The sequence below is a fragment of the Lepidochelys olivacea genome (genome assembly GCF_965140295.1).
Source record: "Lepidochelys olivacea isolate rLepOli2 genome assembly, chromosome: 10".
In the NCBI taxonomy this organism is placed as follows: domain Eukaryota; kingdom Metazoa; phylum Chordata; order Testudines; family Cheloniidae; genus Lepidochelys; species Lepidochelys olivacea.
Window position 1 is genome coordinate 9,416,688 of NC_140420.1, and position 24,293 is coordinate 9,440,980.

Consider the following 24,293-nt stretch of genomic DNA (forward strand, 5'->3'; position numbering starts at 1 on the left):
ACATAGCTGTGGCTATACCAGAAAAGATCTAGGGCCATCTAACCTGTTTCCAATGTGGGTTCATTCCAGATGCTTCAGAGGAACGTATAAAATCCATAGAATATACTTGGTTGCCCAGTACTTTTTCCTGCTTGTGCCTCTCTACATGAGCGCTAATGGCCCCCTATTACTTCTCTTTAATAGTTTAATTGTGGATGCTACTCTTACACAAGTGTCTAATGCTATTTTAAACCTTGCTGTTTGCTTCAACAATCTCGTGCAGCAGAATTCTATGGATTGAAGGAGCACTGTGTCAAATGCAAGGTCGTACCGCCTAGGTCACGGTTATAAAACGGGGGAGTGTATTCTGGATTGGACAGTTCTGTGAAAGGGACGTAGTGTCATTGTGGATAACCAATGGAACATGAGCTCCCAGTGCAATGCAGAGGCTGAAAAAGATAACCCAATCCTTGGGTTTTATAAACCAGGGAATATTAGAGTAGGATTAGGGATGACATATTACCAATGTACCTTGGCATTAGCGATATCCTGTGCTCAGTTAAAGAATGATGTCAAAAAAGATTCAGAAAAGAGCTACAAGATTTGAGGTCTGGAAAACTTGCCTTTACAATGAGAGGCTAAAGCTAGTGTTTCCAATAAAAGGTAGAGAAGTGATTTCAACAATCTATAATACCCGCATTTAGAGACGACTTCTGATGTTACAGGACTCTACGATGTAGCAGACAAAGACACAACAGGATGCAATGGCTGGAAGCTGAAGCTAGACAAACTCGGACTAGAAATAAGAAGCAGATCTTTTGCAGTGAGGTTGGTTTAACCATTGGAACAATTTATCGAAGGTTTTGGTGGATTCTCCATCACTTGAAGCATTTAAATCAAAACTGGATGTTTCAGAGTGGTAGCCATGTTAGTCTGTATCAGTAAAAACAATGAGGAGTCCTTGTGGCACCTTAGAGACTGACAAATGTATTTGGGCATAAGATTTGGTGGGCTAGAACCAAATAAATTTGTTGGTCTCTAAGGTGCGACAAGGACTCCTCGTTGTTAAAACTGGGTGTGTTTCTAAAGGAGATGCTGTAGCTCAACTGGAAGTCATGGGCTTGATGCAGGAATTACCTAGTTCCATTCTATGGCCTGTGTTACTCAGGAGATCAGGATAGAGGACCCTACTGGTTCCTCTTGGCTTTGAAAATCTATTAAATGTATTTCCTCCTACCCATTTGAAATCTGCTGCCTTGTAACTTCATTATGGTCTATGGCCATATCACTTCAAGCTGTGATCCTGCTAAATCTCACAAGGTAAGTAAGGTTGGGTCTGAATAGACTTGGATGGGAGACTGCAAAGGAATCTAGGAACTGTAGGAAGTGATAGTGTTGATTCGGTAGGTAGTGCTCTTCCCTGGCAGTACACAGCACGTTAACAGGCACTGCTGCTGGACGTGGTGTGTTGGCAAGGAAACACAAACTTGATATCCTGGCTCGAAAGATTGTGTGTCTCACCAACAGAAGTTGGTCCAATAACAGGTATTACCTCACCCTCCTTGTCTCTCTGATATCCTGGCGTCAGTTGTGGTCTCTAAAGATCCATATGGTAAGTGCTGTAGGCACTAGCTAGATTGCAATTTGGGTAATTGCCTTACCTGAATTTCCCACTGTGGATTTAATTTTATAAGTTATTCTTCACTTAGGCGTGGTGTATGTTCTGTTTACGCTACACAGCTGCTGTTTTGTGCCAGAAGTGGCTGCGTTTCAGTAGTGTGTGACATGATCCCTATTTTTTAAATGTTTTGGGAGCTTTCTGTGAAAAGGCACAACACAAACTTGAACTACGGTGAGTTAATTCCTGCTAATAAACTCTTACCTGTATCATGCAAAGTGGACCTAGAGAGCTATGTTAGTCGAAGCCTTTAACTGTTGTATTGGCTGTGTGCTTCCATTCGTGGTTATTCTTAGAGCCCTGCGCAGTTACAAAATTTATATCCATGAATATAAAGCAGATATCTGCAGGGCTCTACCAGGAACCACAGCAGCCGAACCACAACTCGCAGGAGCCAGCACCTAGCCAAGGCAGCTTCTCCCGCGTGGCTGTACTGCCCCCAGCCCTGCCCACTGGTGCGGGCACCAGGCTCGCCCACAGCTGTCCCTGGTCTCGTTAGTGTGTGCAAGCGGCTCGCGCATTTGCAGACAGGAAGCGCCTGGGACAGCTGCTGGTGAACCTGGTGCCTGACCCAGTGGGCAGGGCTGGGAGTGGTACAGCCACGCCGGAGGAGCTGCCTGGGCTGAGCGATTGCTCCTGCTTGTGGCTGCCTGACATGCTGCTGCTTTGGTCACTGTGGTTTCTGATAAAGCCCTGCAGCTCCACAGAGATCCGCTTTATATCCGTGGATATCCGCAGATATAAATGTTGTATCCGCGCAGGGCTCTAGTTGTTCTTTCCACTTAAGATATTAAGGCAAATGGACAATAGAGTCTGGTACCAAAATGAGCTGGGACTTCCTCACAGTGGCCCACCCCCTGCTTCATACGTTAAGAAGCTTTGCTTCCTTGTAGCTATTTTTCATGTGGATTAGTGCAATGCACCAAAGCAGCTGCATCAATAAAATACCAAGAAAAAGCTGTCGTATTTCAGAAACAGTCAGGCATTCCAATCCCTCGAATCTAAAACCAAAGCAAACATAAATTTTAATAATCCTCAGAAATATGTAATACCACCGTAATGATCCTGGCAAACATTTATAACCTAGTCCCTTCAAGCCTTGTATTAAGCCAAGGGTGTGTCTATGTTACAAGCACTCCAGCAGCACAACTGTGGTGCAGTAGCGTAGGTGCTTGTTACAGCAATGGAAGCAGTTTTTCCATCACCGTGGTAAATCCACCTCCTGGAGAGCCAGTAGCTAGATTGGCAGAAGAATTCTGCCATCGACCTAGTGGTGTTTACACTGGGGCTTAGGTCAGCTTAACCACAGCTCTCTGGAGTGTGACTTTTTCACATTCCCAGTGACACAGCTGGGTCAACCTATGTTTTAGCTGTAGACCACACCTTAGATTGTAAAGTGGGGTAGAGACGCTGCTTAAACAGGGCCTGGAAATTCCGGGCACTCAGAGCAAATCGGAATTCTGCAGGCTGAGTAGGATCAGTGAACTGCTGCTGTCCAGTCCAGAGGGAAGTAGGGGAGAGTAACAGACTGGCTCGTGTACAGCTGTTCTTTTAACAAGTGGGAAAGTGACTGCAGGGACAGAACACTCTGAGCCCTGGGGGAACAGGGCAGCTCCCGCAGATACCTTTCTCAAGGGGAGAAGGAGGGAGCAAAATCGCCTCTGAGCTGGTGCTATTTTAAGAGTAGTGATGGGGGAGCAGAGAACAGAGCCTGGTGGAAGATGATGCGCTGGATACTAGAGGCCCTTCAGCATGCAGTACAGGAGCCTTGCAAAGAGGTAATGTCCAGCATTTAGCTATTGGAAGGGCAGTATTGATTTGAGGGGTTCCCCAGCTTTAACTGGGATGCAGCCTTTTTTGTTTAAGGGGGATAGAACTGGTTGCAGACAGAGTTGATTGAGACTGGGGGAGGAGGGAGTGAAGATGTGACCAAGTGAGTTGAATAGGTGCAGGTTTGGCGGGAGGGATGTGGCGGGGTGGGTGTCTTTCACTCAGATTAGCATGGTTACTGCCTTGGTGAGTAAGAGTCCAACTCTCCAAACCCAGTTTTAAGAGGCTGGAGCAGACGGACTAAACTCCTTACTCTCATTGAAGCAGATTTGAGCCACAGGAGATACTTGGCCCCTGAATTAAACACTGCAAAACTGGAAGTCTCACTGGAGAGAAGCCCCAGTGTAGAAAACAGTGGATGTTCCAATTCATGGGTGAAGTGAATTAGCAAGACCGGGTTGGGGTTGGGGTTGGGGGAAGGAAAGGAGACTTATGCCTGGCTGTAGCCAGTTCCATTAGTCCTCATTTTAATAATTGTTAGTGATTATAGCAGTCTCATTTCAGAGCACTTAACGTGCACTAATACTTACCCTACCCTTGTGGGTAGGTAGGTATTGTCCCCTTTTTTACAAAATGGGGAAATGGAGTCAGTATGGTGCATGAATTCCCAGAGCCACAGCAGTGGAATCTGGCATTAGAAATTGGCAGATCCTAGCTTCCCGTGCTGTGCTTAAACCATGCTCTTCTCCGGAATCAAACTTTGTGTAAGAGAAAAGGAAATGAGACGTACTGCCAAACTCTTGACAACTTCTCTTCTCCAGCCTTTCTCACTGGCTTCCTGAAGCATCCAATTCTGATCCACAGTAGACCTAAGATGCCAAAGGGAACAAATGAGGCTGGGATAGCTGTTCTCAGCATAATTCAACTGCACATAATAGCTAAGTCAGTGCATGAGTCTTTGCAACAGAGAAATGGAAATCACTGACTTTGGACTGGGAAATATACACAGCTAGCATTTTTGCCTTCATAAGTATTTTTGTTTCCCTGTGGAATCTTCTAAATTCCTATAGGAGCCATCCTTCCCTACCTACACACGGTGCCTGCCTCTTGCCTTACTACCATAACGACGAATGCCTTCTTTGGGGCCAGTCAGCACTGCTAGCGAACTGGTTGCAGGGTTTGACCCATTTAAACCCAAAGTATATAGCTCTGTATGCCAAACCTTTCCTGGCGTGCGGAAGACACAAGGGCTTAGACAAAATTAGATTAGATCTCCAGGATGGCCCTGCAGAGGACTGACCATTGGGCGGTGTAAATGCCTTTTGACTGTCTATTAGGTGTACGTTAAACTTCAGGAAGTCCCTTAGTGCTAGGAGATGTGCAAGAGTGACATTATAGTAGCATAACACAAGTTCTGGAGGGGAGTAGCCCCACTACATCGTTCTTCCTTGCCTTCATAATGTGGACCTCTCCACGCACAGCTATGAACGATGAAGTAGCTGTAGCTTAAGTTCACTCTGTTAAAGCCAGAACTCAGCCAAATAAAGTTTCAAAGAGCCCTTCCCCCTCTTCGTTATCTTAGCAGTGCTCCTTCCTTTTTAGCTGAAGGCGCCATTGTATAGACGAGAGCGTCTTTGGTTTTTACACTTTGTGAGGCTTAGATAGCAAACAGCCATAAGAGGGCCCCAGAGTCCCACTCTTGAATGCTTTCCCCTTTGTCCAGTGGTCCCTATGCTTCCTCCTCCATTATAAATCTCACCCAGGCTGTCTCCGGAGACGGCTGTTTTGGGACTGGTCTCAACCGTTCTTGTACCGGTATGACTAAGGAGGGGGGACAATATAGTTATACCAGTATAAAGTTGCCTTATCAGTATAAAATTGGCTATACTGGTATAGCTTATTTCTAAACAGGAAGCAGAATAAGCAATAGTGGTATAACTGCATCCATGCCTGTGGGGGGGGGGAAGGCACCGCTTTAACTATACTGTAGTACTCAAGACTTTAGATAAGCTTGTGAGGAGCCATTCATCTGCATGCAAAGTGCAAGTATGTGTATTTGTATCGTGCCTAGCACAGTGGAGCCTGCTTCTGACTGGGGGCTTCTAAGTTTCTACACAAACATAAATAATTAATACGGCTCACAGTAGATTACTCTTCTTTAGAACAAAATCACTGTGTAAAATACTGGAGTACCACCAAGTAACTGATAAGGTAGAAGTCGTATCAAAACTTTGCTATGTAGCAAGCAGGGACTTGAGTAAAACATGGCCAAAATGGTGTGAACACAGTAGATAGTTTAACCTAAAACACGTTTCTCCCAGGAGAGAGGTGGCAATGGAGGGGAAAGTGTGTCCTGATGCTGGCTAGGAGTCGGGCATCCTGTACAGGAGCACCTTTGCAAGCTTCCCAGGCAATGCTCTGTGCATCCCCCAGCCATTGCAGTGTTGAATTCCCGCACAGCTTGTTAGTCAATGCTAACCGCCAGCAGCCCACCAAAATTCCAGTTCATAGATCCTATTAACTGTGCTGCTCATTGCTGCAGTATCAAAAGTAGCTAACAACAATGAATAGATACAGCTGCACAGTTTACCAGTAGGGTAGTGAAGTATTAGCTCAGATTTACAAGTGTCGGGAAAGAAGGTGTAGTGACTAGGTGGGGAATCATAGAATCATAGAATATCAGGGCTGGAAATGACCTCAGGAGGTCATCTAGTCCAACCCCCTGCTCAAAACAGGACCAATCCCCAATTTTTGCCCCAGATCCCTAAATGGCCCCGTCAAGGATTGAACTCACAACCCTGGGTTTAGCAGGCCAATGCTCAAACCACTGAGCTATCCCTCCCCCCCGTCAAATAACCCCCAACTTCCTGATTGCTTGTCTGATGCCTTCACCGTAAGGACATCCTTGTGACCCCTGTTCCCTACATCCAATTTGACATCATTTGGAGAGAGGTAAATGTCGGGGATGGGGGGGCTAGAAATATGAAGAGCTTGTCTTACTATAAACATAACATTCAAGCCTTATGGATTGGTGGAATCCCATTTTTAGGAACTACTTACATTGCATTTGAACTGAAGAACTCCTATTCTAATTTGGTATATGAATCATCTACAGAGACTGACTAACTTTACTTTAAGTGTAGTCAGTATTTTCAATTGTGCACTTCTCTGTCTGTCTGAAACCTTATTAAAACTTAACCCTTTACAAAACAGACTACCTAGAATGCAGTAAAGCAATCCTAGGGCCTTTATTCTCCTACATTTGCTCGCTAGGGGAGATTAAATTTACTGATTAGGCTCATAATTGAGATTCATGACTTTTGTATAGTAAAGACATCCCTGTCATGTCTTTTTTTACAAGTGCTAATAGAAATATCAGAAAAGGACGAGGATAATTAGAAGCAATCCTAAAATTCCTCCTAGTTGTTTATATTCACAGAACATTACGGGTGATTTATTTAGTACCCACTTGTCAGAATAATGACATGCCTTCATCTGAGTCTGAAAATAATAGAATGAGGTGTTGGTTTCTGTCTGCCCCTCTTTTTGAGGGATGGAATGCAGGGAGTGTCCTAAATCCCCAAAGTACCGTGCCTATTCTTTTCCCCACTGGAAACTGGGGATTACAGAGGCGAATACAGCTGATCTTTTGGAGGATGCATAGCACTTGGCTCAATAGCTGAGCATACGCTAATGGAAGTGCAGGTGGTCAGAAATATACGTACAGCTCATGGCTATTGAAGGTCAACCTTAAAAATAACACACTGAACAATACAGCCAGGGGGTTTTGCAACCTGAAGTCATGTGGCAGAAAGCTGTTCTATATTTAATAACTCTGATATTGTACTGTGTGCTAGTGAGGCTTATTTTTTCCTTTTTGACAGCTCTGTGATGAGAATCTACAATAAGGGTGAGTGTTTGTTTGCCCTGTTCATGCCGAAGGTTGCACTTTGAAATTGGTGCGTCCAGACAGGTTGACAATAACCGGAAATTAATTTTTGTGGGGCTTTTATATAGCACATCCTCTCTGCACTCTTGGGAAGTCAAATATTGTTTATCATAAATGGCTCTTCTATAATAGCCTCTACAGCTGCTCAGTACTGCCACCATAGAGAATCTAAACCACTGCCCCAAACTGTATAATGCAGTGTGTGTTTGTAAAGATTAGATTATCCTCGTCAGGTGGCACAAGCAGCATTCAACTTATCTTGGGGAAATGCTGGTGGTGAAAGACACGCTTCCAGCAGCTCTTCATGAGTCACAAGCTCAGCCATGCATGCTTCAAAGTAAATTTGTACGGGCTGGAGTGGAAGGGAGAAGTACTTGATTCTGTTCCTGTTGACAGTATATTGCAAAAAGGGCACTGTCCATTTCGTGCTCCTGGCTTCTTCCTCTTTAGGAAATTTAGTTTAATTAGACAAGTTGCTGTTATCCATGAGAACGACCATACTGGGTGAGACCAGTGGTCTGTCTATCCCAGTATCCTGTCTTCTGACAGTGGCTAGTGCCAGATGCTTTGGAGGGAATAAACAGAACAGGGCAATTTTGAATGATCCATTCGCTATCATTCAGTTGGAGGTTTCGAGGCACCCAGAGCATAGGGTAGCATCCCTGACATCTGGGCTAATAGCTATTGATGGAACTATCCTCCATGAACTTATCTAATTCTTTTTTGAACCAAATTATGCTCTTGGCCTTCACAACAATCCATGGCAATGAGTTCCACAGATTGACTGTGTGTTTTGTGAAGAAGTAGTTTTTGTTTGTTTTTAAACCTGTCGCCTATTCATTTAATCAGGTGACTCCTGCTGTTACGTGTTAGGGACAGTTCTGATGTATTGTGCAAATATGCATGTGGGGACAACATAAGAGACTTGTATGCTCTGAACTATGAAATTGATGTGATGTTGCTTTTAAATTAAAAATACCATTTCAGAGGAATCAAAGTTTCAGGTTCATTATTGCTTTTGTCCCGCTGTTGTATTGACAAAGATGCAGCCTTTGTGTAATGGGACTGGGAAATAGACAGGGAAAACTCTGTCAGGAACCTCTCAAGTTTTGAGTTGGACAGTTAACTTTTTTTAAGTGCAACTTTCCTTGAAGAGAAAGGAACGCTAACAATGGCAGGTGTACCCATTCTGACACCCACAGCTGAGTTTTGGATCTGGATCAAGGAACCACGTATTCTTTAATTAAAGTATCCATTCTTAGGTGATTCTCTGCCACAGTCTCACAAAGGAGGCTGCCAGTCTTCTATGCAAGGAAAAGAGGTGTTTTCTGTGGATGCTTTCCGCCTCCACAAGGACAAATATTGGTGTGTATCTATTCTCAGTCACAGCCAAGCTTGAGTGGCAAAATGACTCTGCTGACCTGAGGAAACTTTTTTTTTTGGTTAGCACAAGTTCTAATAAATCGAATCAGACAGTCACACAGCTTTATAAGCTTCCAGGGATGGTATTCCATCATCTGACAGAAAAATAAGTTGCTATTAACTTCATAGTTAGTGCAATGTGCATGTTTGTATAACTGTTTTTTGATTCCTGTCATACTTTGTCCTTGGTGGAGGATAATCTTGCACTGTACAAAAGAGAAGATTCTATACTAGGTAGACTTATTTGCACTGTTTGAGTGGTCCATTTTAAATATGTTAGGTTTTGTAAAATCTTGGTTTTACAAAACTAAAGATCAATGTAACTTTTACTTTTGGAATATTTTAACATTCCCAAGCAGTATTTGCTCTCCAAGCATTGTGTCCTTGCCCTACTGCATGATCCGGAAAATGAATACCACTCTAAACAAACTGAAATTGGCTAGGCAGTTTTCACTGTTGAAAATGAGTAAAATGCAAAAATTAAACTGCACTAATGGTGATCAGTAAACTGTTTTAATTCATTTAGTTTTAATATTCTGCAGTAACATGGACACATCTGGTTTAAGCTATATGCTTTTAAAAAAGCCCCATCTAACAACTCTTTAAAAAGTGTCACCACCCCGAGTATACAAAGAAGGAATCTGAAGATTAAGTAAACATAAATGTGTCCATACATAGAGTATGTAGGAGGTGACTAAGTGGGGAGTATTTACATATTTTTTTCAGATTTTTAAAAAAACCTGCCCACTTAGCAGCAGTCGAAGGAGCTTCTGTTTGTATCTCACCTAGCAGAGCAGCTGCTGCTATTGAAGCTGGAGGGCTCTGGTTCAAATCTGTGCTATGGAAATGTTTGGGACGCTACATACAGCGAGTGTAGCTGCCCAGAAAGAAGGTAACTGTGTAAAAACGCAGTCTGCTTTTGACCACCAGTTTGCTGCTGTCTCTTTAATAAAAAACAATAAAACCCCACAAGACATCTGTATTATTCTGCAGACCGACAGCTTCACTGTAGCACATCTGCCTCCCTTAATAAAATTGGACAGTGTCCCGGTGAGGGTGGTGACTGGTCTGTGTTGCTTCCTGCATTTTAAGGAAGTCACTGAAGTTCCTTGTTCTTGACACCACTTGTCTCCCCTCTGTAGAAATGCGGCAGATGGCTTCTTTTCCTTTTATGGCGAGCAGTGCTGATTTCCCCTTACACTCAAAGCACAGGTTGGAAGTGAAACTGAGACTTGCTCAGTTGGGAGGAAGAAGCTTGTTCACACAGAAGGCTGGAAGGGGTGAGGAGGTACTTTGCAACATAGTAAATTCCAGTTTAAAAAAGCAGAATTGCAACATCTACCTAAAGGTGCTGATTATTGTTGGGTTTTGAGGTTGTTTTTTAAGCCTATTGCTTAAAATAGCCAGTAGCAGCTTCGGCCATCCATATTTTCCAAGGGTGAAAAGAAAACTTAAACTGGAACAGGTCTGGGAAAGGATGGCTTTCATCTGAACCAACGCTGCTGAATTTATAAAACACATGAAGACACCGCCCCCTCTTTAAAAATTAATTTGACATGATAACAGTGTGTCAGACACATCCACAAAAGGTTGCTATCTCATCCAAAATAGTTTCCTTCATCAATCCCTATGAGTCCTTTCATATACTAGGTAAGGGGATGCTTATGTTTCTGAGCTGGCACCGGTTTCACTCAAGGACTACTGAACAGGTGATGCTCACCTAGGTAACTAGCAGCAGATAGTGTTAATTAAAGCAGAGGGTAACTCTCAATTTAGGAGAACCTTTGATGTGATTTGTCTCTTCCTAACCCAAAAAACCCTGTAGCCCCTGTTACTTGCTTCAGATCGTATTTCATTAATTCAGTGCAGTTGTAGGTTGGCAAGCTGTTTAAATCACTAGATGTTTAAGGTTTCAGAGTAGCAGCCGTGTTAGTCTGTATCCGCAAAAAGAAAAGGAGGACTTCTGGCAGACTAACAAATTTATTTGAGCATAAGCTTTCGTGAGCTACAGCTCACTTCTCACTGTGAAACCTGTTGGCAGCTATTGTGTTACAGGTATGATTCAGCCTTTCTAAACCTTAATGAAAGGTAAAATTAGTCCATTTGGTATGTCACTTGCTATTGTGCTCCCCATGTGGTTCATGAGCTGTCCCTGCCTCATACAACTACTGACCTAAACAAAAAACAGGTCACTATTTCTCCCTCATTGGGGGAAAGTAAGGAGGCAAAATGTAATGGTTCATTATGGGCTCCCATCCACTCTTTTCCCTCAATGGGTAATTGCAACACCGTTCATTCTTATAGTAGAGTCAAACTAGCTGAACTTTTCATACTTCTGTCACCTGAACAAATGAAACAAAACATTCAACATGAAAATAGTGTGTAAATTCAATACATTTTAGGCACTATGGACTTAATTCCTTCAGCCAGTTACTATTTGATTTTTGATTATTTTTTATTTTAATTTCTCAGCCTTGCTTAATAATAAAAAGACATTTTAACACCTTTATTTCCTCACTTTTGACTGTTGAATGTCCCAAAAGCTGTCAGTATCTGATGGTGGAAACCTCCTATCTTTATGAATGCTGATAAGCGATCAGTAGTAGTGGTCTCGCCCAAGTGCTGGGAAAGCATTTTGAAAATAATTCACAATAGCAGTAACACATCCTTTATCAGTGATTTAATGAGTCTGTCGTGCTACATTCTCTGTTTTGCTATTCCCCTTAAATCTTTGTAGTTGAGTGGTACCTTTGTTATAAAGACATCTCGAAAACTTACTGGAATTGGCAAAGGTGCACACAGTCTGTAAGCTAGGAAGCAAACTATTCCTATGGTGTTGAGGAGGACTGGGTTGTCAAAATAGCATCCCAATAGGCTTGTTGCATTTATCCACTTGACTGTCAGTCCTGTTCATGCATTTTTGCTGCCTTACTTTCCCCAGTTATGATATCCTACGCCTTATGTCTTCCTGAATGTAAATACCTACCACCTGTGGGCTTGCTGCCTGACTAATCCTGGAGACTAGACCACACAAGGGATGTCAACTGAGATACTAAAACCAGCCAGTTGGTATTTTGAGCGCAGCCCTGACTTGACTCCTCCCTTACCTGCAAGCTGAAAACTATTAAAGCACATGCTGCTTGAAGTGCATTTAAAAAAAAAAGTCTTCACGAGAAACATCACAATTTTTTGAGGTCCTGTGCCTCAGCTTGAATTGTAACCTATCAAACAGTTGACAAACGCAAAGGGTTTTTCACAGGAAAACACTGGAAAGGGCTGGCTGAAGCATCGCACTGGCGTGCTATAGTGAGGATTTAAACAAAAGTTTTGCTGTTACATAAGTTTCTAGTGTGTGCTTTCCTAACCCATAATAAATAATACACAACTTGGCATGACTGGCGGCCTCTGATGAAGAGGCTTTGGACTAGAATAGCTGCAGGACAACTTTATTCCCCCAGCAATCATTTCACATCTTTGTGTGTAACCCATTCTATTTCTATTTGAGAAAAGATTATTAAAATTAGGTGTGATGGTGTCTGGGGCTCCATTGTGCTGGTTACTGTGAAAACAGTCCCTGCCCCCAAGGGACTTGTACTCTAAATAGGTATCTTCTTATTATACTTGGAGGTAAGATGCTCTTATCTAAAATAGGCTTTACCAGGCTAGAATGTCCCTGCAGGCTGGAAGTTGGAGCTCTTTGCAAGCCAAAGACCACTTTTAAGTGGTAAAGTATAAATTGACTGTTGTGCTTGGATGCTTAGCCCAGTGCTAGGAGAATGCTGAAAATGTGAATTGAAGTTGGGGCTGCGTGCATCCGTGTCCATCCCTGCTGTTGCAAGAGGAATTTGGGGCTGGTAAATGTTTGACACAGGAAGAATGAGTAAATCCTAACATGATTTCTGATTGTAATAAACTTCCTGATACTGGTGCCAAATGAGTAAAGCAGTTCTCAATCTGCAATGATGTCAAAACAAGCACCAGTCCTTGCAACAGTAAAAATCTCCATGTCTCTCTCACTCTCTCTCTCTCTGACCAATTTTTGGAAGATGCTGGCTATTTTCCCCATTCCCTGAGAAGACAAGAGGTCTTCAGATCCCTTCTGCTGCATGAACCAAAGCTCTTAACCCTGAACTACCTTAAAATAAGTGGTATAATTTTAAAATGTTCTGGTTTGTTTCCTTGCTGTGGTTGGGCATTACCTGAAATTACTACTGCCACTTAGAAATTACTGCTACCTTCTCAAACGAATTTTCTGGAGTCTAGGTGTTCTGGTTTATTTGGGGGTTTCTAATGAAAGGCGGAAGAACATTAACACAGGAAGCAGTCCTTACACCAGTAACAATATAAACGATCTATCAGTGAGCATAATGAAAGCTCTTTGGGGCTACTGCTCAGCAAAGGGGACGGGGGAAGCGTTTGGGGTTTTTGTTTTTGTTTTTTTTTAGCAGTGGAATGTGTTGCAACAAAAAGGAAACACTTTTTCTATGGATTTCACAATACTGTAAAAGGCATTGCAGATTTCTCTTCCTGTCTAACTTATGTTGAGATGAGCCCTTCCCCACCATATTGATGCTGAGACTGCACTAATCATAGGATGGGATGAAGTGTGAAATACATGTGGTCTTTTTCCTTTCTCTTTTTACTCTTAACTGGCTTGTGGCAAATCACAGTTGGACCATTTTATTCCAGAATGAGTTTCCACGCACAGACATGCTCTGAAACCGTTGAAGGTATTAATTAAAACTGATTTAACCACTCTGGGGCAAGATGGTGTGTAGACAAGCCCTTATTAGGCAGGATATTGTCATGCTAACATGTCTCACTAGTGTTTAGCTTCTACACCTTCACTGCAGAGTGACTTTGATCGGTTAGCCTAGCTCGGGAGTATGTCGACTCTGCAAAGTCCTCGCTGGTGGTGTATTCCTGTGTGTATGTGTGTCACTAGGACATCTGCAGTAAGCTGAGCCACTCTGATTCTTTCATGGTGATTTCTGGGAGAGTTTGTCTTCCTGTGCATACTGGAGGAATTGTGGGAAGGCAGAGGAGAACGACTGGCACTCAAACGCCTGCCTAGCCTGTGTCCTCACTGCTAATAGGGCAGGTTACCTGCCTGAATGTAAACCTCACTCAGGCTTGAATTATACCTCCAGCAGGCCAGCTAGCCCAGGTTGAAGGCACCACCAAACTTGGGTGAGAGGTTTTTGTTTGTGAATGGGAGGACGGTTGGGGCAACACCTGAGAGAGAGCCTGGGTTAACTGTGATGAAAACAGACCCTAAAAGTATGCACCACCCTGCTTCGAGAGCTGAGGAATTTGTGTTAAAGTGGGGCTGGAGATTCCTACATTTGTGTATTTTTCCTGGGAGGTAGGGGTGATTTCTCTACTGCTTCAAAGCTTTTAAGTCTATAGGGATTTACGTCCTCTCTGTTGCTGGCTGGAAAATACCATTATTTGTTCGCTTGGTACTGCTCGTTCAATCAGAATGATAGTGTGTACACCTGACAGAACTAATACATCATGTAAGTTACTAAATGCGCTCTCCCATCTCCTACTTCATATTTTGCCAAAGAGTCTGACTGGAATCCTGAAATCTCCACCTTCCCTCTCGTTCTGGGAGTGACTTTTTTTAACCATCTCTCTGCTTTTTCCACCAAAATAGCTGTCTGTGCTCTAAGCCTGCTCCCTCCAATTCCAAAGACCTATGTCTCTCAAAGCTGCAACGTTAAAATAACAAAGTGTTGTTAGAGCTTAAAAGTGGAATGAGTGCCTTTACTCCCCACCTTTACACCTTTACTCCCCAAATGAACTTTGCACTGCCTACATGTCTGGAGAGGCTGTCTTCTCTCCCCTGATGAAAGGATAGAATGTTGCATGGTCTCTTCCAAACCTCTTCATGTATTAACACAATGGATAGCACTCTGTTCTGTGAGGAAAAATTCTGTGTGCGTGTGCTTATATTAAAACCCAGGGACTAACCTCCCCTTCATAATACTCCATTTCTTGATGGTTTTGATTTTCTTGAATCTTTCTAGTGCAGCACTGTTTCCACCTGGGAACATCTCACCAGGCACCTACTGTAGGACATTGGTTTTAGATTTACAGATACATTTCTTATTGTTCTTCCATGTTAGTAAATGAGTTACAGATGACTCACCTTCATGTTAAGGTGAAATTTTTGAGGCTGAGGTTGGCCCTTCACAGAGCTGCTAAGAGTTTTATAAGTCTGCCATAAATATTTCATTTGCAAAATCCATCAATAATTAACCAAACACACATCTTGTGTTATCTATCCGTAATTAAGTGGTTCTCAAAGAAAAGTCTGGTTAGTTGCACTCTGCCCTGTGGCTAGCAGTAAAGTTTACCATATATAATGGCAAAGGAGCTCTTTTATCAATATAGCTTATTACAGCCATGCAGTGCCTGCCCCAAATGAAATATGCTACACTGGATAAAGCATAGTTTTGCTGGTACAACTGTATCAAGACTACGGGCTTTTGCTTGCAAAGCTGTCAGGGATCACACTTCATCACTGCTTTGCTGGCAAAAGTTTGTAATGCAGCCCTGGCCTGTGTCTAAACTTTTACTTTACCCAGGGCTTCTGATTTTCAGCTCTGACCCTTTTGTTAACCACAAATCACCAAATCAGTTACCATCAAAGTTGTCACTTTGCAGAGAACATTTGGAAGGGTATGCCAACCTGAAACTCCAGTCTTGTTTCGAGAAATGAGTTAAAGTATTTCCTAGGTGTATTATGTGAACCTGAGTGTTCCTGAGACTATTGTTACTTTAAAGTCCTTTTCCTGTGTATATGGTTCTCTTCCCTGTTGCTGTGTGAAAGACTTGTGGGAGCAGGAGAACTGACTAGAGAAGGGAAAGAGAAAAATAATTATGCAAAATGTGGTCAAAAAGTGCAAATTAAACCAACTTGGGGTTTGGAGGGAAAGAACCGAAATGAACTCCACCAATCTCTTTCAATTAGAGTAACTAGAGGTATTGCTTGTAGGGGAAAAGATGGTGGTGCACACAGCATTGATGTAAATAGCTGTTGTCCCTTTAATGTAACTTTCAGTGTATGTTACAGCCTTCTAGTGGAACCTTTGCTGTAAGGCTGCATCATTTTTGTTTTACACTTTTCTATACCACAGTGCAATCTGGATGTGACCACTTAAGGGACGGATGCCAACTTGTTGCATGGTAGAGTTGCCCTTCAAATAAAAGTGAAACAGAATTGTACTTCGTACCTTTTGGAAGCAATTTCAGTGTGGTCTCAAAGTCTCTGAAGCTACTTCAGTGTGGTCTATAATGGCGAGCTCTGTTGATTTCACTGTATTTTTCCCGCAATGTCATGTCTACTGTTACTTGGTATGTCTGGAGCAGGAGATGATCTAGAGCTCAAGCTATTGGAAGTGGCATCTGCCTTCATAAAACTATTGCATGTAGGATTTAAGTGGATACCACTGAGAGGCCCACTCTGTTAAATGGAATAAGGTAATCAGTCCTCAGCGTTTAGTGTAGCTGTGGGAGGGCTGGGCTGTGAGGGCTTTGAACTAGCCTGCTTGTGTTTAATTATTTACTTTGGCTGGGAAGATTGTACCCATTATCTTGTACCAACTTAGCAAATCTAAAAACTGTGGTCAACTGCATGTGTGACTCTGGTAGCAAATGACTGAACTTGATACGACTTCCTGCCCCAGCAAAGAGCTAAATGGCTCCACGTATGCTAATTTAAATCTTATCGTCAGCATGAGGTCACAGGCTATATTTAACCTGCCTATATAAAGCTAACTGAATGGCACAGTTTCTGACTGCCTGAGAGTGCAGGTTGAAGCAGGTTGGTCCCTGGAGGCCTTTGAAAAGCTCACAAAGAGAGAGGCCTTTCTCACTATGTATAAGCAGAACAACTTCCTGAGCAAATTGGAAGTAGCTTTTTTTTTTCTCCCCCCAGTGCTTATTAGCTCAACGGAGTAGGGCTGACTGTAGAATTAGATTGTGTTACTTTGGAGAGAAAAGCTGGTCCGAACTGAAAAGTTTGTTGTTCAGCTCTTCATCTAGTTAGGGGGAAAGGACAAGATTCTGATGTAATGAAGATTGCTGCGTCTGATGCAAATAGTTCTAATCCCATTTAGTGTTCACATCTCCATGTCTGCAGCCTTAGATTCCCATTTCTCCTGTCTTCGTCTATCAAACTCAGTTCAGAAATTGCATTGAAATACAACTTTAAATAAATCACAAAACATTTCAAATGGTGAAATCTTTTAGGCTGGCAAGCAGCCAGGTTAAACCAGTGTTCTTTTCTACAAGTTTTTGTGTCTTAGATTCTAAATACAGACCCTCCACTTCTCAGTACAGTAAGTATGCAGTAGATTGATGGCCCACTCTGATAAAGCTAATGCAATTTCCAGACTTGGCTAACAGTACCTCAGTACTGTTGGCTGACAGTGTTTTTTTTGCATGGAACTGCTGACATTCTTGCTGCATAGGTCTGACTGCTGCAATCAAATGACCATTAGCCTAGTCTTTCTGAATCAGACCTCCGAAAAACATTGTTTTCTCTGAAACACATTTCTGGAATTTCTGATCAAAAGAATGCAATTGATTATTGCAGAGTACTCCAGCAGGTTACCAGTAACTTGGTAGCTCACCTCTAAAACCTAACCTGGTCACGTAGGATGGGAATTCACTAGACTGCTTTCTACAGCAGTTCAAATTATGAGTGGCTAGCTGAGGGGGATCCAATAGTTTTCTAATAGTGGTCCACGGCCCATATCCTAGACATGTGGAGTACACTTTATCAGTCACTTTTGCTAGAAGGAAGGTTAAATTTCACCTTTCTGATTTCTTGATGATTGGTTGAGTTAAATTTCTTATATGGGAGGAAGAAGGCCATACAAGCCTTTTTACCAACATTAAATATAGGGCTTGTCGAAAAACAGAAAAGCCATTTCACAAAAAAGTTTGAAGCTATTAATTTTGCAAGGCGTTAAAAGAGAACAGTTTCCCCCCTTTTCTCTTCTCCTCTTTGCCACTGAGTGCAGTAAAACTAACAATGGCCAGGGTGGCACGCTTGCATTTTTCTTTTTCTTTTCTGCTGTAACATATCCAGTATTTGAAAAGATAGAGTTGTAAGGTTGCTTTTGTTTCCTCCTGCCACTTTAACTTTTCAAAACAACCTTGATTTTTGGAAAAGTTAAATTAGCAAAAGAAAACTGAAAGTGTGAGTGATGCCAGGTCACCCCCAGGCATCATTCAGTCTGTTGCATTGATAAAATGTCAACACTTTCAGTTCTGATGAACAAGCAACTTTGAAAAAACAGCTCTTCACTAGAACTTTTTGTTTAAAAATCAATTTTTCATCAAACATGCAAACAAAGTTTGACTAGCTCTAATTTACAGTATGAAATTAAACAAACCTCTCTTCACCCATGTTTTAACTTTCAATCATTTGCACAACATAAACTTGCGTAGGTAATAATCTTGCTTAGCATAATCTTGAAAGCCAGCCCAAGCTGGTTCAGGATTCCTGTCAGCACCATACACTCCTAAAGAAACCTAGCTATGCTAAAAAGAGTGGAGGCTTCCCTCTTCCTAGGCTTCACAGCTGTTGACAACATGTTTGATCCTTTTAGCACCTAGGTTCTGTTTTGTCGCATGGCAACAAGTACTGCCAGTCAAGTGTTCTTGTTAAAAAGACAAGCAGCTGTGATTACAGTGCTGGGTCTCTAGGGGGCAGCATTAACTGTGAAACAGATGAAACTTTCAGGAGGCAAATACAAAGCAAATTATCAGGGGAAGGAAGAAAACAGGCTTCATTTTAATCCTTCCAGCTAGTAATTATATTTGAACATTGCCCCCTTTGTGTACACAGGGTGTTATGTGCATTCTGCCATACTGCGTGTATACAGTGCATTTGGTGTTGGCACCTGCTGCCAGTGTTACGCGTCTCCTGTATCTGAATCAACAGTGTTAATCCTCTTCTGGACTAAATAGTGGATGTAGCAATCCACCCTAGGAAGAGGCTGTTTCCGTATTGGCAAGTCTGGATGCCCAGAATGCTATTGCCAAGTTTCCATGCAACGCACAGATAAGTACATATCCTTGTACATCTCTGCTGCTCGGATATCCGTTTCTCTAGCTAAACTAGATTTTAGTTCAGGTTCTTTAACTTGACTGTTCTAGCTCTACTTGAGAGACCCTAGAAACGGTCCCAAATGCTGAGTGTTGTGGGTTTGTCTACATACAGAGGTTACACCCCATTTAATTATTTTATAATGAGTTTAGCTAATCCAGTGCAATTTTGTCTGGACATTTTTAATATCCGTTTAAAACTAGTGATCTGTGTCTCGCTTGCACTTCTCAATTCACTGCTTTAAAAATCATACCCTTCATTCAATGAGTGAGTTCAGCTTTGTGTAGACCAGCCTTAAAATGCTACTCTGAGAGCGCTCTGGTCATCACTGCCTGTAAATAAAACTCTCAAAATCCAATCACCATTCAGGATGCATGAGGCAGCAGAGATTCTGTCCCCGGGGCACTCAATACATTCAAAATCCAGTTTACCTTTACCCCAATTCTGTACTCTGTTTACTGCCGATAATCTAACCCTCTTCGATGTAAGGGCCACACAGGAGTAGCTGCTAGGGTATCCCAAGCTGTCCTTCACATTTTTTGGGAAACGTGGCGGACTCCCAGAGCAGCAGCATTAAGACGTCATTGAATAGCCACAGTACAGCACTTGAATTAACCAGCATACAGAGAGCTACGGCAAGTTACAGGGCCCCTCTTACAGCTGCCACTGAGAGTGGGAGGGTGGTGATGACAGACTAGTGATGGAGCCTGCAGTTGATTTCTTCTGCATTTTGCTTGATCAGTAAGTGGCCTTGTGTAAATTCTTATGCAGTGAGAGGGAGCAAGCATGCAGGAATGCTGTGGGCTGTGAGTCAGCCATCTCGGTCTTTGTCTTCTTACATTTCACTCCATGCACCATTTGTCTGGCCTCAATCTGACAGTCAGTGTTGATCAGATAATGACAGTGTGAACAACACTGGCTAGCCAAGCAGGGATGGAGGCTGATTGGTAGAAGTGTTGAATTTTTAGCTTTGCCTGATCATCTAGAAATTGGATCTTGAAGAGCTTTTTGTGTGGGTTGCGGGAAGGGGTAAGCAGGCTAATTTTATCACTGCTGTTTTGTTTAAATGCATTCTAAACAAACTTTACAGCCCAAGGCCTTGTCCACAGTGCCACTTTACAGTGCTGCAACTTTCTCGCTCAGGGGTGTGGAAACCCGCCCCCCCAGCGCAGCAAGTTACAGTGCTGTAAAGCCCAGTGTAAACAGTGCCCCAGCGCTGGGAGCTCCCCTCCTGGAGGTGGAGTACCAGGAGTGCTGGGAGAGTTCTCGCTCCCTCGCACTTCAAAGCACTCCAGGGACAGCGCTTTGAAGTTTGAGTGTAGCCCTGCCCTAAGTGTTCATTCTGGCACAAGTGTTGAGCCATTTAGAGGGCTACAATTAGACTTTTGCATCTGCAGCATCTTGGAGTAACTGGCAAGGGATTGTCTGTTTTTGATCTCTCTGCTGAATGCTAACGTGCTCTCCTTACCTCTGGCCCCAAATATGGAGAGCTGTGTAACCATTTCTCTGCTCCTGGAAACAAAGGATCATCCTGAGCCCCAACATGTTTGCTCTAATCACCGCAGCTTCCTGTCAGCCTGCAGGAAACGGGAGCCACTACCTTCAATAGATGTACAGTGAAAGAATTACATTACGTGATTGAATGGTTCTCCAGCACATCCTCCTTTCTCTTCTCCTTGCTCAATGTTTTAGTGAATTGTCCCACCCTACATGGCAAGCTTGGGCAGATGCAACCAAGTAATCAGTACTTAATGTCCCGCTTATCCATAGTCATTTTGGAACTGTTCAGTAACGCAATGGCCTTTGAGAGGACAGTGTGTTTATTGGCTAATTTAGGCAAGCTGATTGTTACACTGAAAGCTCGGTGCTGTTAACACAGAGAGCCTAAACTGCTAAAATAGCAGGTGAATGGATGAGTTAAAGGAATGCAGAAAACCAGGTAAAATAAATACAAAACAAAAATAAACTTACTATATTGGAAACATAATGCTAAATTAACTTTCCCAGGTTAGGCTCCAGGATGAACAGAACAGTAAGTAGGCAGCATTTTCCTCTGGCCTAGGAGTCAGGAAACTGGGTTCTGTTCCTGGTGTGACACTGGGCAAGTCACATTGCCTCTGTTTTATCCTCACACTTTTTGCCCTTATCCTTTTAAAGTGTAAGCGGTTTGGGGCAGAGGGTAGGGTGACCAGATGTCCTGATTTTATAGGGACAGTCCTGATTTTTGGGCCTTTCTTATATAGGCTCCGATTTTTCACGTTTGCTCTCTGGTCACCCTAGCAGGGGGTGTCTTTTCGTGTGTTTGTACATTGGGCCGCACAGATTAGGCAATCTTGGTTTGGACGTGTAGGTGCTGTTGTAATACAAATAAATAATTCAGACTGGCTGTAACATTCAGCCTGAGTGCTGCATATAAGAAAACAGACATAGTAAAGAAATGCACTTTCTCTTTATGAAACAGGGCTGCTTTGTAAAGCAAAAAAGGCTTCTTAATAATGGGCTAGACTTTATCACTGTTCAAACTGAGCAATGATCAGAGACCTATGGTTACTTAGTATTAAAGCTAAGATTTTATCACAGATATTTTTAGTAAAAGTCATGGACAGGTCATGGGCAATAAAGAAAAATTCATGGAGGCCTGTGACCTGTACCTGACTTTTACTAAAAAAATATCCGTGACACAGTGGGGAGCTGCAGGGCAGCTGCAGAGACTGACTGGGAGCTCTGGGGCCCCACCACCACTCATGGGAGCTCAGAGCTCCAGGGATCCCCCTCCACCCGTGGCTCTGAACTGCGGGGTACTTGCCACCGGGGGAAACCAGGAGCTGCAGGATACCCCGGCCACCCACAGTGTCTCGGAGCTGGGGGAGCCCCCTCAGCTTCTGGCTGCCGTGGGGGGCAAGAGGGACTGAAGTCAGGGAGGTCTTTGGAAGTCATGGATTCCGTGACAAAATTGTAGCCTTAATACATGTAAAATGCTCAATAGCTGAGCTAGTTAATTCAATTCATATAATGGAGCTCAAAGCAAAATCCCCAGGCCTCTGATCTTGGCAAAACACCATGAGGCTATTAGGTAGCCCATCAGGCCAGATTCATAGTGGTAGAAACAATATGGAATGCTTGCAAAAGCTATGCAAAGTATCTCTGGGGGAGAACTCATTAGAATTCCATTTCAGCTGCACTTAACCTACCTTTTGTATTGGCTAACAGCTCACTTGTGCAAATATTGATTGTGAAGGACTCCAGAAGTATATAAGGCAATAATTGCCATTTCTTTAGGCATGGTGGAGGCTAAAGGGAGAAACTGGACACATTTTAACTCCCTTTACTGGGTGTGCAGCAGCATCTCTCACTCCTCAGTTGTGGAGGAACAAGTCCTCCTGGGAGCAGAAGATGAGAATTCTATTTGGAAGTATATTGAAGATGCTGTGGTCTAAGGGAGACAGAAACAGCAGAAGGTTCCTAACGGTTCACCAGCACCTGAACCATGGCCCTGTCCTCCCACACCATCCCTTCTCTCTGAGGCCCTGTCCCCTGTTTGCTCCTCTCTACCCCCCAACCCCTCATTGCTCATCCTTATGGCTGGTAAAAAGTGTGGTGACCATGGTCCCCTGGCCCCTCCCCATTCCAATGCCCCTGAAGGGAGATGGGGGGGTTAGGTATGTACAGTGTTTGAGGCAAGGATGGGAGCAATATTAGCAAAACACCAATGCTGAGAAACAAGTGGAATGATTTGGCATGAGACTGAGTCGTACCTGATTCTTCAGAAAAGTATTATCTATAATATAGCGAGACCCCTGGAGTTGTTAAACAATCAGTAATAATTGAATCCTAATTGGAAAGACATGGGGTGTCAAGAGGAAATGGGTTGTATTTTGAGTCGCAGTGGACTTGAATATCTTCTCTTAAAGTTCCCAGCTACTGCTTCTACCCCATATATGGAAACTGTGGTAATTTATCAGGTTAGTCAGCCAGGAAATGAGCATAGAGAGAGAGAGAAAAAAAAATATTTTATATGTAACTGTTTGCTGATCAAAGGATGCTAATGGCTCACTTTTCATCCCTCAAATAGAAATATATTAGTTAGTGTCAAAATTCCTTCACCTTACTCTGTTTTGACATCTTTTGTGATCCTGCATGAGAGAGAATCTACAGGGAAGAGGATGGGTTTATTCCAAACTTCTGGTTAAATTTTTCACTTCTGCTCTGGTTAAGGATTCGTAATAATTGGCTCAGATACCTTCTCAGTTCTCCAATTGTCCGCCCACATGCTGCCTTTAAGCATCAGGCCACTGGTGTATTTAAAGTTTTCGGCTCTCTTAATTTTGTGAGGACTTGCTAAGCAGGACCTCGATTTGCTTTGTGGGCAGGGTGACAGGGAGATTCCAGTGCACCTGAGAAGTGGTGATAGGCTTTTCATTATTACCATGCTATGGAAACCCTCCATTTCTAATTATGAGCATCCTCTAAAGTTGGGGAGGGTTAGCACCATTTTGGAGTTCCCCTCACATTGACTAAGACAGCTGCAGTTAGCACCACATGTACATCTTAGTCCCTCAAAACTTCTCCTTGGCTTCACCTGTTAAAAACGGCAGGTGGCCACTCACCCCAAAACTTGTTCAGCTAGGAGTTCCTGGCCACGTCTTACATAGCTAGTGGTGACGGCTTCATACCTAGAGCCCATTGTTAAGCGATTATTGTAACAGCAGAAATCTTCCAAATTCCTGTTGCACGTCCCCGTCATTGGGAGTCTCTAGCTGAGTGCTGATGGTTTGCCAAACTCGGCTGCTGCTGGTGAATCTCTACTCTATGTTCAAAAAGAAAAGGAGGACTTGTGGCACCTTAGAGACTAACAAATATATTTGAGCATAAGCATACTGTATGTTGTAGGCCTGATATTTCAGCACAGATCTACGCGGTTTGGGGAACACCTCACAAGTTGTAGCTTTGCTATTCGATGACGTGTCTGGGGTTGTCTCTTCCCATTAACACATGTTGTTCTCCTCAGGAAACCTGTAGGAAGTGCCAGGGGCTATGGAAGGAGCACATGAATCTAACCTGTGAACAGCTGGCTGAGAAGGATGACATAAAATATAGAACGTCTATGTAAGTAACTTCCTGACTCTGGAAAAACTGGAAACTTATTCCAGTTTCTAATGTGGGTTAGGCAAGAAACCATCTGTGTCGCTAAATTCAGTAATAAGTATTGTGTGTAGGAATACATAAAGAAAGCCCTTGTTTGTGTATTAATAAGGCCCTTGACTTTGTGTGGGTATAATTACATTCCACTGAGAGGGTTCTGGGGACATGAAAAATGAACAGGTACCCGGCTTCCGTGATAGAATATCCATGAATGATTTTCAGCAATG

At 43.0% G+C, this 24,293-nt stretch overlaps 1 protein-coding gene across 2 annotated transcripts in view; it reads left to right on the forward strand.

The window, feature by feature from the left end:
- Positions 1-24,293, forward strand: part of RNF216 (ring finger protein 216) — a 118,958-nt gene that overhangs the window by 68,362 nt on the left and 26,303 nt on the right. For both annotated transcript variants that reach the window (XM_084641098.1, XM_084641099.1), the window contains exon 14: positions 23,933-24,030. In XM_084641098.1, the coding sequence (XP_084497224.1) occupies positions 23,933-24,030 (98 nt within the window). The remainder of the gene's footprint in view (positions 1-23,932; positions 24,031-24,293) is intronic.